At 37.5% G+C, this 14,494-nt stretch overlaps 1 protein-coding gene across 2 annotated transcripts; it reads right to left on the reverse strand.

The window, feature by feature from the left end:
• Positions 1 to 344: 344 nt before the first annotated feature.
• LOC145489130 (uncharacterized) lies at positions 345 to 7,572 on the reverse strand. Of its 2 annotated transcripts, XM_081468040.1 has the most exons (5): positions 7,301 to 7,572; positions 3,885 to 3,932; positions 1,631 to 1,659; positions 1,295 to 1,410; positions 345 to 533 (listed from the first exon to the last, which is right to left on the reverse strand). In XM_081468040.1, the coding sequence occupies exons 2-5, from the start codon at positions 3,914 to 3,916 to the stop codon at positions 345 to 347; spliced, it is 366 nt and encodes a 121-aa protein (XP_081324166.1). In that variant the 5' UTR covers positions 3,917 to 3,932; positions 7,301 to 7,572. The 2 variants fall into 2 exon arrangements, with proteins under 2 accessions (XP_081324166.1, XP_081324164.1); XM_081468038.1 differs by lacking the exon at positions 7,301 to 7,572 and having other exon boundaries at positions 3,885 to 4,156.
• Positions 7,573 to 14,494: the final 6,922 nt, after the last annotated feature.

Below are 14,494 nucleotides of genomic sequence, written 5' to 3' on the forward strand. Positions count from 1 at the left end.
ACATTAGTGAAACAACAGTGACATAAACTGGTGGGATTTGGCGCCTCCTCACGTGACGTCACGACCCATTCAGGAGCCCTAGACTCAAGGTAAAAAAGCGAAAAAGCGTCTGAATCCAATTTGTTTTTTCTTAGAATACTTTTTGACTCATTATAGATACCAGCACTACAAAACCCTGTTGACAGTACAGACACTTTAAGCTAGCCTTGGTTTTTATTTTTGGGTAAGATTTCGAATTCATTGTCGACCTGTTTTCATTTGCAGTGCCATAGCTAGCATGTTTTAAATTTGTTACTATTCAGACTAGTTTTTGGCCTGCAATTCTTTATTGCCCGATGAATTAACTATAAAATACTTGCCAGCTTGTGTCGATGAATGACATCCTGTAGGGTTTTATCCAGAGTGCAAGCAAACTGTCGAAGCTCCTTGTTCTCTCTCTCCAGTTGATTCATTTTGCTCTTCATTTTAACCATGTGTTGCGACAAAATCCTCTGAAAAGCTGCACCCGATTGTTTGAGTTCCCTCCTTAATGCCTACGAAGTGTCAGTCTGTTAGAAGTTTATTTTCCAACCCCTTACCCGGGTCTCTTTTCTACCTAATCCTGAGAACGTGACAGGTACGAGAAGGGGGCCCACTCCCAGGAAAATTGGGTGGAAGTGTGCGGATCGCTTCCCAAACCTCTTACATTATTTAAAAACAAAATCTATTATTTTCCTACCCTATTAAATCAATACCCTGTTCCAGACCTGTCTTATAATTAGCTACCTAGTTCAGACCGATGTTAAAGGCATAGTAAAGGGGTTTTGTTGATGCTGTTACCGACAATGATGAAAAAGTAGTTTCTTCTAAAAGAAACATACCGAATTCGAGACTAGAGTGCAAAACCCATACCCTATTTGAGAGCAAAATGGCCAAAATCGCTACTCTATTTCTGACCAAAAAGGCTGAAAAACCATAACCTTTGGGGCCCTACATAAATGTGGAGCCCAGATAAGGGAGTAACCACCGGAGAAGGGGGCCCTTACAGTTCAACGAGTAAAACTAATGTTTCAATAACTTCCGTTACCTTTCCATGAGGAAAACATAACGAAACCCATCGTTCATAGAATATCTTATTCATCTGCTACCGACATCTGATGAATGACAAAAGGCAAGATGAAAAGCTCCAAAAGCCCAAAGGACTTCAAGGTTTCACACATCCAATTCCGATATATATGGCGCAAACTTTCACAGGGAAGGGGAATTGAAAGAACCTGTTGTTGCTGACTGAAAAGGAATCAAGTACTCTACTGACCTGTCTAGGACCTGTACCGTTCATGTGGTTCTCTCCATTTAATTCCTCTTGGGGTATACGTGAGGCCTGATAACTAATGTCTTCGGCAAAATGAGTTCGTACACCGGATTCCATGGCTTTGAATTAGAAGGAGAAACTCATTATTCTTAAATCCAAGGAACACAGTTTGCATGAACTAACCCAAACACTATAAAAATGGATTATCGCTTAGCGGTTATTTCTATGATCGTTCTAGGTAAATCTAATCTGTTAGTTAATCGAAATTTGAGACAATTGAAGTTATACTACATGTTGAGTTTTAACAATCCCTAACCAACTCATATGCAAGGAACCTACCCGCTTGTAAAGGCCATTCATAGATTTTTCTGCAAGAAAAGGAAGTCTTAAAACTCAAAAAAAAAAATGGTAAAGAATATAAGCTTGAATCTAACAGACAATTGACGAAAAAGTATAAGTCTTTCCATAAAATCAGACGTGCCCATTGTAACAAAACAATGTGGTTAAAATTAGGCTAAATACCACACATTTGGAAAACTTATTAATTCTTCTTAGCCTCTCTTTACCTGTTTACGTAACAAAAACAAATAAACTGGTCATTTCACGTTCACAGCGCCTAAAAGATGAATTTGAGCCCTGTTGTACAAGTAAACCGGGAATCAGCAGTTTTTTCGCGTACCTGAGCGCGACTGTATCTAATTGTCGAGAGTCGAGAGTCCAGTGTAAGATGTCGAGAGTCGAGGGTAACATGTCGAGGGTCGAGCGTAACTTTAAAAATATATTAAAATAAAGTGAAAAATAAAAAAAAAATAAAAATAAAAATATAGTATATATGAAATAAATTGCTGAAGAAATCAAGACAGAATTTTCTTTCGCCAGCTTTTCTTTTTTTTTTTGAAGTAAAGCGTTGCGTGACACGGCCAAATGATTTCTCGCTCCTTATAGTCTTGGGCGGTGATACCAACAGCGCTGTCTGTACTGTCAAGCAAACGTAAACTCTTATTAGAGGAAACATGCAAGCTAATTTTCATTTCTCGATATTCACGCTTATTATCTCCAATTAATTATTATCCAATTAATCAATTATTTAGCCTCCTCTGGTCTAGAGGAGGTACCTAAGAAATTGTTACTAATTTTTCGTTTTGTTGTAATGGAACATTAAGAATTGAAATCTGCGTGACATCAGTAACAAGGTCTGTCACCGAGTAGTCACGCGACGTTTAATGACGTTTTTCTTGATGTGTGATTTTTCCCTATTTTTTTAGGAAGGCCATTAAGAATTCGATAAAAAGCAACAGAATGAACGCTAAAACGGCTACTGTTACACCCTGCTCTAGAGCTTCCAATAAATGCCAAATAAACTAGAGAGAACTGTTTGAAAGTATCCAATGTTATCTTGGGCAGTCCATGAACAAACAGGAAGGCATTGAAGGCTAAGATAAGATAACAGACATGCCATCCCCTATTCTTTAGTACGTCACATAACCCTATTTCAATCCACTATGTTTACGTTAATTTTGTTTGCTTGGCGAGTATTAGAACAAGGCATGAAAACAATGAAAACAAAGATAGTTAGTGGTTTATAATAATGTTCTACAGTCGTAAAGGGAGATAATAAGCGTGAATATCGAGAAATGAAAATTAGCGTGCATGTTTCCTCTGGTAAGAGTTTACGTTTGCGTGACAGTACAGACAGCGCTGTTGGTATCACCGCCCAAGAAACGCAACGCTTTACTCAAAAAAAAGAAAAGCTGGCGAAAGAAAATTCTGTCTTGATTTCTTCAGCAATTTATTTCATGTAAATTGTATTTTTATTTTTATTTTTATTTTTTATTTTTTATTTTATTTTAATATATTTTTTAAGTTACCCTCGACCCTCGACACGTGACCCTCGACTCTCGACATTTTACCCTCGACTCTCGACTCTCCACAATTAGTTACACTCCCTGAGCGCTTTGTTTACAACACATGATGACTGTATGCCATACCGTGGAACCCCGTTAATCCGATCACCAAGGGCCACAACAATCTAGCCGTATTAGCGGAGTAGCAGTATTAACGGGGGTTCTTTCACTGAGCTTTTGATCGGGCCAGAATTAAGTGGCCGTAATAACGAGGTGGCTGTATGAACGGCTGGCCGTAAAGCAGGGTCCATGGTATTACTATTCCAATTATTTTGCAAACAAAATCCTATTTTCAAATTATCAGATTATTACATCTATTTGTAATTGGACGCCTACGCTAATCCCACGTCGAAGTACGTGTACTTTTAGTCCTGCAATGGTTCGTTCTAAATGTTTCCCTACTGTTTATAACACATGGACAATACTGTTGACATTTTCGCTCCGGTGGAGTTCTTGTCAGTATTGATACGATTAATTAGTAATAATTGGGCCTCGTGTCGTACAATTCAGAGAGTAGTTGTGCTTGTATTTTCAAGTCGGCATCGCGCTTTGCGCTCGTCCGATTTAATCACTCCCCCTGTACTCCATAAATTGTACTCCGCAAGGTCCCGTTAAAATTACCAGTTAATAACATTTCAAAACATTTTTTTGAAACAAACATTACGTGCTGATACGGAGTACTGACTTACCGTCCCTTTGGATGTCTTTCTGCCTCGTCCATGTTAGCGCGTCTGAGTCTAACAAAAAATAACGATGAAAAACTGATTGCCAGGGAAAATGGGGCATATGTCAAGTTTCATTAACGTGAAGTAACTGGATGAGAGACTGCGCTACCTCCACGGTGATCTAGGAATATAGGGAAAAAATCCCGTCACCTTTTGAAGCACTCAGCATTAGACAGTGAACGTAAAGTACTGAAGCGTATAACGATCTCTATCAGGGGCTTTTCTGTTTGGAACAATGCTGCCAGAAACTGGCGTTTTGTACCAGCGTTTTCTTTTTTAATTTAACGACAGCAATTAAGGTGCGTGTTCTTCAGAGATGAATCAGTTGCCATGAAAACTTCGTGACAACGCGAGTATATTGGGCTTAAAAGTTGTTAAATTGAGACACACAGAACTCTGACACACTGTGCCGTTTTTATTCACCTGAAATCGAAGTTTCATATTTTGAGACTTTGCTGCTGATGATTTGAGCGTAATTTATGAGCGCTCACTCAGTTACAACATAACGACCAGCTGCAAATTCATACAACTTGGAAGGCTAAATAATTACATCTTTTGAGGGAATGAATTTAAGGATTCGAAAAGGTTTTGAGATCAGTTTTCTTCTTTTATTATCATTGAAATTCCTTTGATAAAATAAAGCATAAGACGTGGTTGAAAGTTTCGTTGAGTCAAAGTGTTTGAATACTGCTCGGATTCACTGGCTCTTAATTTCATTTTAGCAAAACAACAATATTTATGTCTCTTTCAATTCCTTTTCAAAATTACAAGTTAGCACCACAGCGCTTTCAAATAAACTGTTTATCGTTTGCTTTACTAAAAGGATTCCTCCACCATTTCACACGTACGCAAACATCTTGAATAACAAATTGTTTATGGTCCAAGCAGGTGATAATCTAATGCGATGCTATATTATTCAGCCTAAATTTTTTTTATCTCGTAACAACTGCCAAGCGTTCTCCGATATCACACGGACACCCACACATGCTCCATATCACTCCTCCCCCGTCCCCAGAGTAAAGTAACAATCATGGAGAACACAAGGGACGAATAAAGACCCATGGATGTTAGCCAAGGTGACTTAAACATCAGTGGTGGTTCCGTTTTACGGAAGAGCAATAAATATTCATATCTGAACTGAGAGAATCCAGACATTATTTAACTGAAACAAATTTAGGTAAACTGGTTACACACGTTATTATGGCACTTGATCCATAGGGCATCTTGAAGAATTCAGCCTAAATATTTCAGTTAAGTTTGTACTGAGCAATTTTCCTCAATCTTGGATATTTTAAAATAAAATTGTCTTGGAGGAACTTGCAAGAAATAATAATAATAATAATAATAATAATAATAGGCAACGGCTAATGGCGGTAAAGTGGTAAAGTTAACGAGATGGACGTTTAAGGGGAAATGTTAGTTGTTATGGTGACGAATGAAAGTGAAAAACTTGGAAATGGACTTGCAAATTGAAACGAAAAGCAACGTTTCTCAATGGGAATTGCCCTCAAGAAATAAAATTAAACCTGCAACTTTGACGATATGAGCAGTAGTAAATTGTGAGTGTTTTCTTTGTAAGATGTCATATTTAGGCACATACTTTTTCGCCTGTCTTCATTTCTAAGAAAATATTTTGGATATTCTATAATCTTAAAACGCAAAGTGATTAAATGTTTTGACAGGTAAAAAAAAACAACCAAGTTATTAATATCTGAAGCATTTCTAAATTAACGTTTCAGACAAGTTTCGTTTACCGACATGTAACACAAATATTGAACATTTTACCAAATCCTTTTAACTAAAGGAACTATTTTTGTCAAATATACTGCCTTTTTTTCCGTTTTTCCAATCAAAAGAATCCTTAAAAGAAATGTCTGCTAAACAGAATATAGGTAATTATAACGAAACAAGGACCGCGATGTCTTTGAGTTCTCGAAGTGTTTTCAGTTGACTATGTTGCTCTATTCCTGTTGTCGTGACTAGGCATTGTAATTATTTGGTTTTGATTTTACGACACTAGATTGAAATCCTCTTCTTTTGTGGTAATTATTAGCGGTTAAATGATAGATATAATTCTTTTACCGAATTTGCTCGTCTTGAAGTAGCCAAGCAACCCAGATCTCGCCGACTCGCGTTTAAGTGAAGATGACAAGTTTTCAAAGACATTTATTACAAGCTAACAATAGAGGTTCTGTGAACGTTAGAATACAATGTTTGGCCGCCTGTTTACTCGAACAATTGAGAGAAAATTTTATTTTTTCGCATTTTTCCTTTTGTTCTCACTTTAAAGAAAAGGGTAAAATCCGGAAGCAAAATGTTAGCTTGAAACAAATAACTATTGATTGCGAAAAAATGATCAGCTTTGTTCAGCATCTACTCACTCGAATTAATCCAGTATAGCGTTTGTGCATCTGAATTTTGAGACTAGGCACTAAAATGGTAAGCCGACCAACAGGCCATGAACGACTGGCAAGGAAATTCTGAACAGCTTCAGAATCAACAGAGCTCACAAGACACTAAGAGCGCATGACTGGAGTGTCTGAACAATCGACATAATTTCTTCTGAATTCAGAGGTGATACCTCAGTTCGCAATGTTTCATCACGGCGGCCATTTCAAAAGTATAGTGCTGCCAGGCTTTCAGATCTAAATTTGGCGTCTAAAAACCTTTAACGATATTCCTATGCAATTCTCAATGTCTTGCTGTCAAAAGCGTGTGTATTCCTCTTTGTTATTGACCTCTGAACGAAACCCTTCAGAATTTCCTTGCAAGATCCAGGGACTTGATAAGTCCATTTTCAAGCTATAAAAGCCGACTTGCTCCTTTTTAGTAAAATACGTAAAATAAACTATTGGTTGGTACCTCGTTAATTTTAAAATCTTGTGCGGTGTAACGGAAATCTTTAGTCGCTTTTATAACACAGACGCGAGGTAGACTTGCCGACAGAGAAAACATTTTCAATCAGCTAAACAAACCAAATAAAATTAAATTAATTTAGCCAAGGGATAATCCCTACTAACTTTGTTATCGTGCCACACAAATGAGAGGTGAATAAGCACATTTTAAAGTAACAATTGCTCACTTGATCGCATTGAACTAAAAGCAAACTGAAGCGTGGTTAAATCTGTATGCACAGGGCTTCCTGTTTATTCATCCTTCTTTTTTTCGTTTGTAATCCTGAAGAATCCTCCGATTTGTTTAAGCAAACATGAACGCTTTTTTCCTGACCACCAACTCATTGATAATGCAAATTTACCCGGAGCCGACCGTGTTTGATAACTGTGCAAAGTCCGCTCACTATTTTGTTCGTATCAGTTGAGAATTTGCGCTCTTGATGTCTCGCCGCATATAATCTACCGACATGTTTTTTTAGTACCAACCTCTCTTCTATGGTGAATTTGTTCAACACAAACTTTTTGTTGATTGTAGTAACTCAGCGGTACAGTTGGATAGATCGACAGAGAGCGAGCCCTTGTGGCTGTAAACTGACTTGCTAGACCAAAACAACCGCAAAGAGAATAGTGATCGTAAGAAGTTTTAAGAGGACATTTAGGTTTCTAAGGAACGGGCGCTAATAAAAAATACAGATATCTCAAATCCTACATACACTAAAATTAGGAAGCGAAGTCTAATTCAACAAGCTCACGTTATTGACAGGTTTCAGAACACTTATTTATAAACCATACTGAAATAGTGCTCCGGTTATGCGGTAAAACTCTTCATCACAAAAATACTTTTTTGCTTACGAAAGCCACAGAAATGAAACTGAAATATGGTGGCTTATTCTGCGTGGATAAGGTGTGGAGAAACAATTTTAACGTAATAATAAAATTTCCCTTGATTTCGATATCCTTTCAGCTGTACTTGACATCAAAACTAAGTAAAATCTGCATTTCAATAAAATGTATCAGGCTTTCTGGAAGGCACTCATACAAAACCTCGACAAAGTGAACAAGTAAGAAACTATTGCGCTAAACACAGCTAGCTATTAAGCCGCTTTCCTCAATCGTACCGCTAGGCAACGACTTTTTCCTTGAAAACTTGCATACAAAAAATCGCTCTCGACTTGCCGCCGCCGTGAATCAAGATAATTTCGATTAATTTGAGGAGAACAATAACGTACGTTTTAAAATATAACGTTTGTACAAGGAAACCTAGACTAAAGTGACTTTTCCTGGCTGTGAATGCAGTGAAAATCCCCGGGAATCAATCTAGACAAAAAGATGTTGATTTAAGATTCTACGGAAACAAATTGTGTTAATGCGAGATAGCATCTGCCTGTTACGTGATTCGATTCGCTAATGTACATTCGTCTGCTATTCTGTTCTTTATCAGTAATGATAAATCGTTTCTGTGTTTTATTCAGAAACACGAATTAACGTTATTATGAGATGTGTTTATTCAATATACCTTCCATTCATTTACAACCCGCTAATGGATGCTGTTGACAACAGCATCTAATCATTCCGCGTGATATTACAGTCAATGCGGACACAGATTTTAGCCACCGAATATTCATATTCGTCGATGAAATGAAGAATCACAGAAGAGTTTCCCAGAGTTTCACAAGAACAATGATTACGACTCCTCTTGGCCTATCTGGGAATCACTGTTACATAAGAGCCCCAGCTCTGATACAGGGTCTTACGCTGATGATCAGCTTAATTATTGAAAACTATACTTTGGAAAGCTGATTTTTTATCTTGCGAGCTTTTAATTATTTTATTCGTTTGTCTAAAATTCATTTTAGGTTGCATTAAATTACGGAATCGAGAGAGTTCGGAGAACTGAGAAAATGTAATTCAATACAATTTATTGCCACATTTTGAAACACATTCAAAAAATTCCTGCGCTTCTCGGTAAGTATTGGTTTTGTAATAAAATAACATGATAGTCCGAGGACAAACTTGATATCGCATTCTCGATATCATTTCCATATTGAACGGATCTATATCCTGACAATTTTACTCATTGATGACAACTTTATACTGAAATACGAAGATTGAAGAACTATATTTGTCACGGCAATAAGCCTTCGTTTAGGGGCTGCATTGAAGTCGAAGTCTGTCCTAAATATTACTCTACTATTATTACTTTTTAGTTGTAGACTTTAAGAGCCGACCTTTTCAAGCCAGTTTCACGCATAACAATACAATACAATACAATACAATACAATACTCTATTTAACGAGGAACATACGCTTTGCTAAATGGTTTAGTGAAAACTGACAAAACTTTACAGATATGCCACGAAAAAAAATAAAATAAAATATATAAATAAATAAATAGATAAAAAGATGGACCTGATTTTCTCAACTCTAGCCGGCGACCCAAAACGGATCCATTTTACAGGGAGACGAGAATGGGCCAATTCCGATATATTAAAATTCTAACTTGGCTCCGAGGCTTAGGGGAATAAAACAAAAGAAATTAATTATTCATCCCTCATCCTCGATGCGATTTCTTTTGTTTCATTCCGCTAAGCCTCGGAGCCAAGTCAGAATTTTAATATATAGATCGGAATTGGCCTATTTTACCTACTACGACATTCTTCAGCTTCATGAGAATATGCTCCTGGCTACAAGCAAAGCAGTTTATAAGAAACTTGACAAATGCCAAAACACTGAGAATCCGGTGCTAATAACAGCCAAACGATCGAGAAACAGTAATTACAACAAGTCATTGCTTTATGATAGTTGGGAAAGTAACTCCGTACAACTCCCCCACATCACCTGGAGGTAGGTAACGAACGTCCCCAAAGGGTGTGGTTTTGAGTCGCTTTGCCCTAAAATAGGGTCAGTAATATTTTGACCATTTTGGTCTAAGAATGGAGTTCTGTTACTGCACTCTGGTCTGCAAAATGAGTGTAGTTTTAGAAGACATTAAATATCCTTGTTTTGTCTTTTGTTTTGAAAAATGCACCGATTTTGAATGACTTAGGCCGAAATTTTTAAAACTTCTTGCAGTGGCAGAAGATTCAGGCGCTTCGATGTTACCAGCATCTGCCGTTTTTGAAATTTCATTCAGCGGTTTGTAGTAAAAATTTCGGCCTAAGTGATTCAAAATCGGTACATTTTTATGACAAAAAATAAGAGATATTTAGATGGTTTTCGAGGTATTTGGCAAATTTTTAATGATATTTAGGAGATTTTTTGAGAATTTCCGAAAAGATATTGAGGCGATTTTACGCGATATTTGTTTTAGGTTTAACTTTTTTCGTGAATATTGTTTATTTGCGCCGTTGTAGTGTCATTTGCGGCCATTGCGCTTGGCCCTCGGTATGTAAATGACACTGCACGGGCGCAAATAAACAATATTCCCTCAAGAAGTCATGTTGTTCCATTATTTCAACTCGTCGGCAAACAGAGCCATTCCGCCACCTAATATGCCGTCAACGAATGAAAGAGAGTGCTCTTGTTATGAAAAATTCTTAAGCAATCTCAAAGCCATCCCCTAACGACAAGTATACGAGCTACATCGCAAAGAGATCAGAAGTGCGCTGGAACCTGAAAGACCGCATCGAAATTCCTTTGTTATATGAAACGTTTTCAATTATCTTTCATTATTTTTTATTGCCTAATCACTTTTTAGACGGACCGGCGCCTCATGTTTAGATTCAACTGTTTTTTTTTTTTTCCAAGACTTTCAACCCTCAACCAAGAGGAAACATATTGCTTCAGATGGACTAAAATAAACCCTGGACCTGAAACGCACTCTCCTGTAGATTCGCGCAATTCCAATGAAAAACTATAACTTGCTAGCGAGGTGTTTTAAAAATACTTTGTTATTTCTTTCTCCATATTTAATCGTCTTAAATTTGAATCCATTTTTCCGTAACTCTACAGGCGTTAGAGGAGAAACACCCTTTAAAGATAATCTTTTTTAAAACCCCTTGTGCATATTGTAAATTGTTTTGAGACCCTGGCCAAGCAAAACACTACACGACGTCATTAATAATACGACCTATACTGCATTTAAATTAAACATGACTGGGAAATAAAACTGATCAAAGCTCAGTAAGGGAAAACTACGTAAAAAAGGTTCAAAGTCCAACTCAACTGGAATTACTGACAGTTGCTGCGCTAGACTAATCTTTTCCAAAGACCCTCTCTGCATGAAAGCCGCTTCACATCACATCGGTTAGCCTATATATATCTTAGTTAGCTACTTTCACCTCAGCTCATTGGCTTAGCTGATATATTTTTGAACAGTTTAGCACTTAGGTTCTTCAAGCAGCTTTCACTAAGACAGTGCAAAGCAAATGGAAACCAAACAAGTATGCCCGTAGCCACTTTAGACGCCTTTGGCTTGTGTGATTCTCATAGTTATACCATTTAGCTAAAGCAAATTGCTCACAGATGATATTTGAATGTCTGAGGTCTCGACTGCCGAGTCACTGTCGTTTGTGTCGAGCAACTCACCGTAAATTTAATTTAATTTAACTTGATTAGTAAATTGTGAAACTCTGAAATATTCAGCCAACTTGACAGGAAATTCTACTTGATTCCTTAAAGCTCTCTTTCCCTTTACAAGAAAATGGAAAAAGTAAGATCACATACTTACCTCTTTTACACGTTAGTGGCTCAGTTTGTCGAACGCGGTGTTTACTTGAGCACCGGCAAAATGAGTGGGCGATGAGCGAACGTGGATAAAAAAGACGAAGACAGGTTTAACGAGATAGACGTTTTAGGGGCCAGTTCGGTTTCTATGGTGACAATGATTAAAATAGACCCTAACTCTTCCTTAATTTAAGTCGTGTTATCTCGTTTTAAAAATAACCAACTTGAGATGATAAGTAAAGAATCTTCACATAACGAGTGCAACAATTTAGGGTACTTTTTTCCTTATTTACATCACAATTTAGTTTTATTTGCAAAATAAATTTAAATTGTTTTCTTGATGACTTATCGGCTAGTAACCTTAAAAAGTCGATGTGTTAAAAGCTACAGTTGTATGAATGATTTCATTTCATTTTCAAACTACCACAGTGTAGTCAGCATAGAATCCTACTTCTAGAATGACACAAGATATCAGAAGTGGTGAATATTTAATTAAGCCTTTCAGGAATCCTGACCCGGCGGAAACTATTAGCTAAACACCTCTTTCAAATTAAAAAGCAAACAGCAAACCAACATATTGATTTCGCTGACTTACATTTTACATGCAGTTGCAGGCCTTTAACGAAATCTTTGTTAGGAGATCTACAGTGACCGTGATCAAACTTATTACCAGCTGCAATATTTTTCCTCTTTACGAAACTAGGCAACAGAGCTTTCTCTGAGGTCTGTGTTAAATGATGAATTTCCATTTACAAGTCTTCGCAACATTAGAACGTGCTCTTATTGCGTAATATCCTCTAGTATTTATGATAGCTTTTGTTCTATGCTTAAAATCATCAATGATGGGTTTAGGAGAGGTGTCAGCTTCGAGCATTAGTGTAACTGATATCAACTGTCGATTGCATAAATGTCTAGAACAAATTTGCATAAAGTTGCTGGCATGACTGAGTTGCTACGCCGATTTCAAATGGATCTGAGTTGTGATTCGAATCACGTACTCTTTAGGGACGGACCATTGTTTTTTTGGAGGGGGTATTTGGGCAATTTCCAGAAACAATTCCTGCACGGCAAAAACTGTTGAAAGTAAAATGGTGCAAGGGGAGCGATGGGAAGAAATCGAGCAAATACTTTCAGGTCCTGTTCTTTTGATGTTAAAAAAGCGTTTGCACAAGCTTTTGCCCACCAAAACAAATCATGCACAACTTAAAATTAAAGGTGAGAAAAAAAATCATGCCCCAGAAAACTGCCCACTCCCCCTACCTCCCCCCTCAAAAATTAATGACCCGTCCTTTAGAGCACCATGGGAACTGCTCATCTGAAGTTTCATTCACGCCGAAGCTAAACCTTATTCAAGTTCTTTATCAGGAAAACGTTTCGCTCACTTTCTAAAAACAAAGAATTATAAATCGGTACTTTAAAAAAAGACGCAAGCCCCGTTTATTTAACATCAGGATTATCCCTACGTAAAGAAGATACTTGAAAATTCTTCTTCTGAAATTCAACCCGCTGGAAACTAACTTGTGCCCTACCACCACTTCCATAAATCTATGTTGGTCTTCTTCATCAAAATCGAGAAAATCGAGGCGAGAAGCTCTGACACAAACTAGCCACGACACAGGTCCTCACCCCTGCCGTGCACAGTTCATAATAATAATAATAATAATAATAATGATGATGATGATGATGATGATGAAAATAATAATAATAATAATAATAATAAATATCATAGTGTCTCAGCAACGTTTGTGGTCTATTTATTAAAGTGTCAAACCATGCAGCCTGGGAGAAACCAATACTAATAAGAGGACACAAACTACTAAAAAATACAAAACTGAGAAGACTGAAATATGTACACTAAAACTCCCTAGCTGGCTGCCAATTGACCTTGGTAGTCAGCTAGGGATTTTACCCTTGCAGAATATGAACGGGCAGAAAACTTGATAAGACGCAATCTTAGCAGGGTGTATTTTTCAGTCATGTTTCATATGTGTATATTCATTCACAGTCCAAAGACAACTTTTAGTTGCCGTTGCCGAATTTTACGATGGTGTCTTGTGTTGAATTTAGTTCATTCTAAATTCAATAAGAAATTTTAAAAAGTAGCTCATATGACTCACTTTTCACGCCAACGCTTGTAACTTGATATTTTTGTCTTCCTTACAACGTAACATGACACCCTTGTTTTCTCGAAAACATACAGAAGATTCTTTATTTGAATCCTGACAAACACACCAGCGTAGTTAAAAACAGCAGGAGATATCTCTTGAACCGGGCCAGGGGTAATTCCAAAAGATACGCAGTCTCACTCCAATTTTCCACTCCATATAGAGCTACGTGGCTTTCTCGCATAGTAATGTACAAACTTTAGGTCAGTTATCTTCTTAGCATTCCATGTCCGCCGGTCAAATATGTCCACAACGGCAGAGATGAATCGATTGTTGGTCGTCGGTAAGAAATTCAATAACGCTCCAAAATCACGTGAACTACAGGTTATCACCGTTGACTGGAACTACAGTTGAACCCACCAATTCGACCTATTTCCGGTATGCCATAATTAGGAAAATAGTAGCTACAGTAATCAAAGATTACGAGTGCGTTCGACACCGTCACTTTAATGTATACAGTCAACTCTCGCCTTGCAGACACCCCGTTGTTACGGACGCCCGCTATTACGGACAAAATCCAGATCCCTGGCGAAAGCAATAGAGGTTTAATTGTATACTTTAAGTGATTTCACTAGCTGACTTTCAACCTCTGACTATTTCTGAAATCAGCATTTTTCATCAACAACCGAGGTTTTAGGCCCAGTTCAGACGCCGAACTTTTCATGAGCCGAACTTAATTCGAATTTGGACCGACCCAAATTATCAAAAGTACACCTGTTGATTCAGACGTCGAACTTAATTCACCGAACTTAATTTAGTTTGAACCAAAACACATGGAAACATCAGCGGTTTTCAGGCAAGGTGTATGCATTAGGTTCGGCACATGAAAAGTTCGACGTCTGAATCAAAGC

The sequence above is a fragment of the Orbicella franksi genome, chromosome 6, assembly GCF_964199315.1.
Source record: "Orbicella franksi chromosome 6, jaOrbFran1.1, whole genome shotgun sequence".
In the NCBI taxonomy this organism is placed as follows: domain Eukaryota; kingdom Metazoa; phylum Cnidaria; class Anthozoa; order Scleractinia; family Merulinidae; genus Orbicella; species Orbicella franksi.

Coding starts and splice junctions, on each gene's coding strand:
- LOC145489130 (XM_081468040.1), bottom strand. CDS start 3,916: ATGGACGAGGCAGAAAGACATCCAAAGGGACG. Junction 1,411..1,630: donor TGAATGGCCTTTACAAGCGG/GTAGGTTCCTTG, acceptor TCTAATTCAAAG/CCATGGAATCCGGTGTACGA. Junction 534..1,294: donor ACGGTACAGGTCCTAGACAG/GTCAGTAGAGTA, acceptor GACACTTCGTAG/GCATTAAGGAGGGAACTCAA.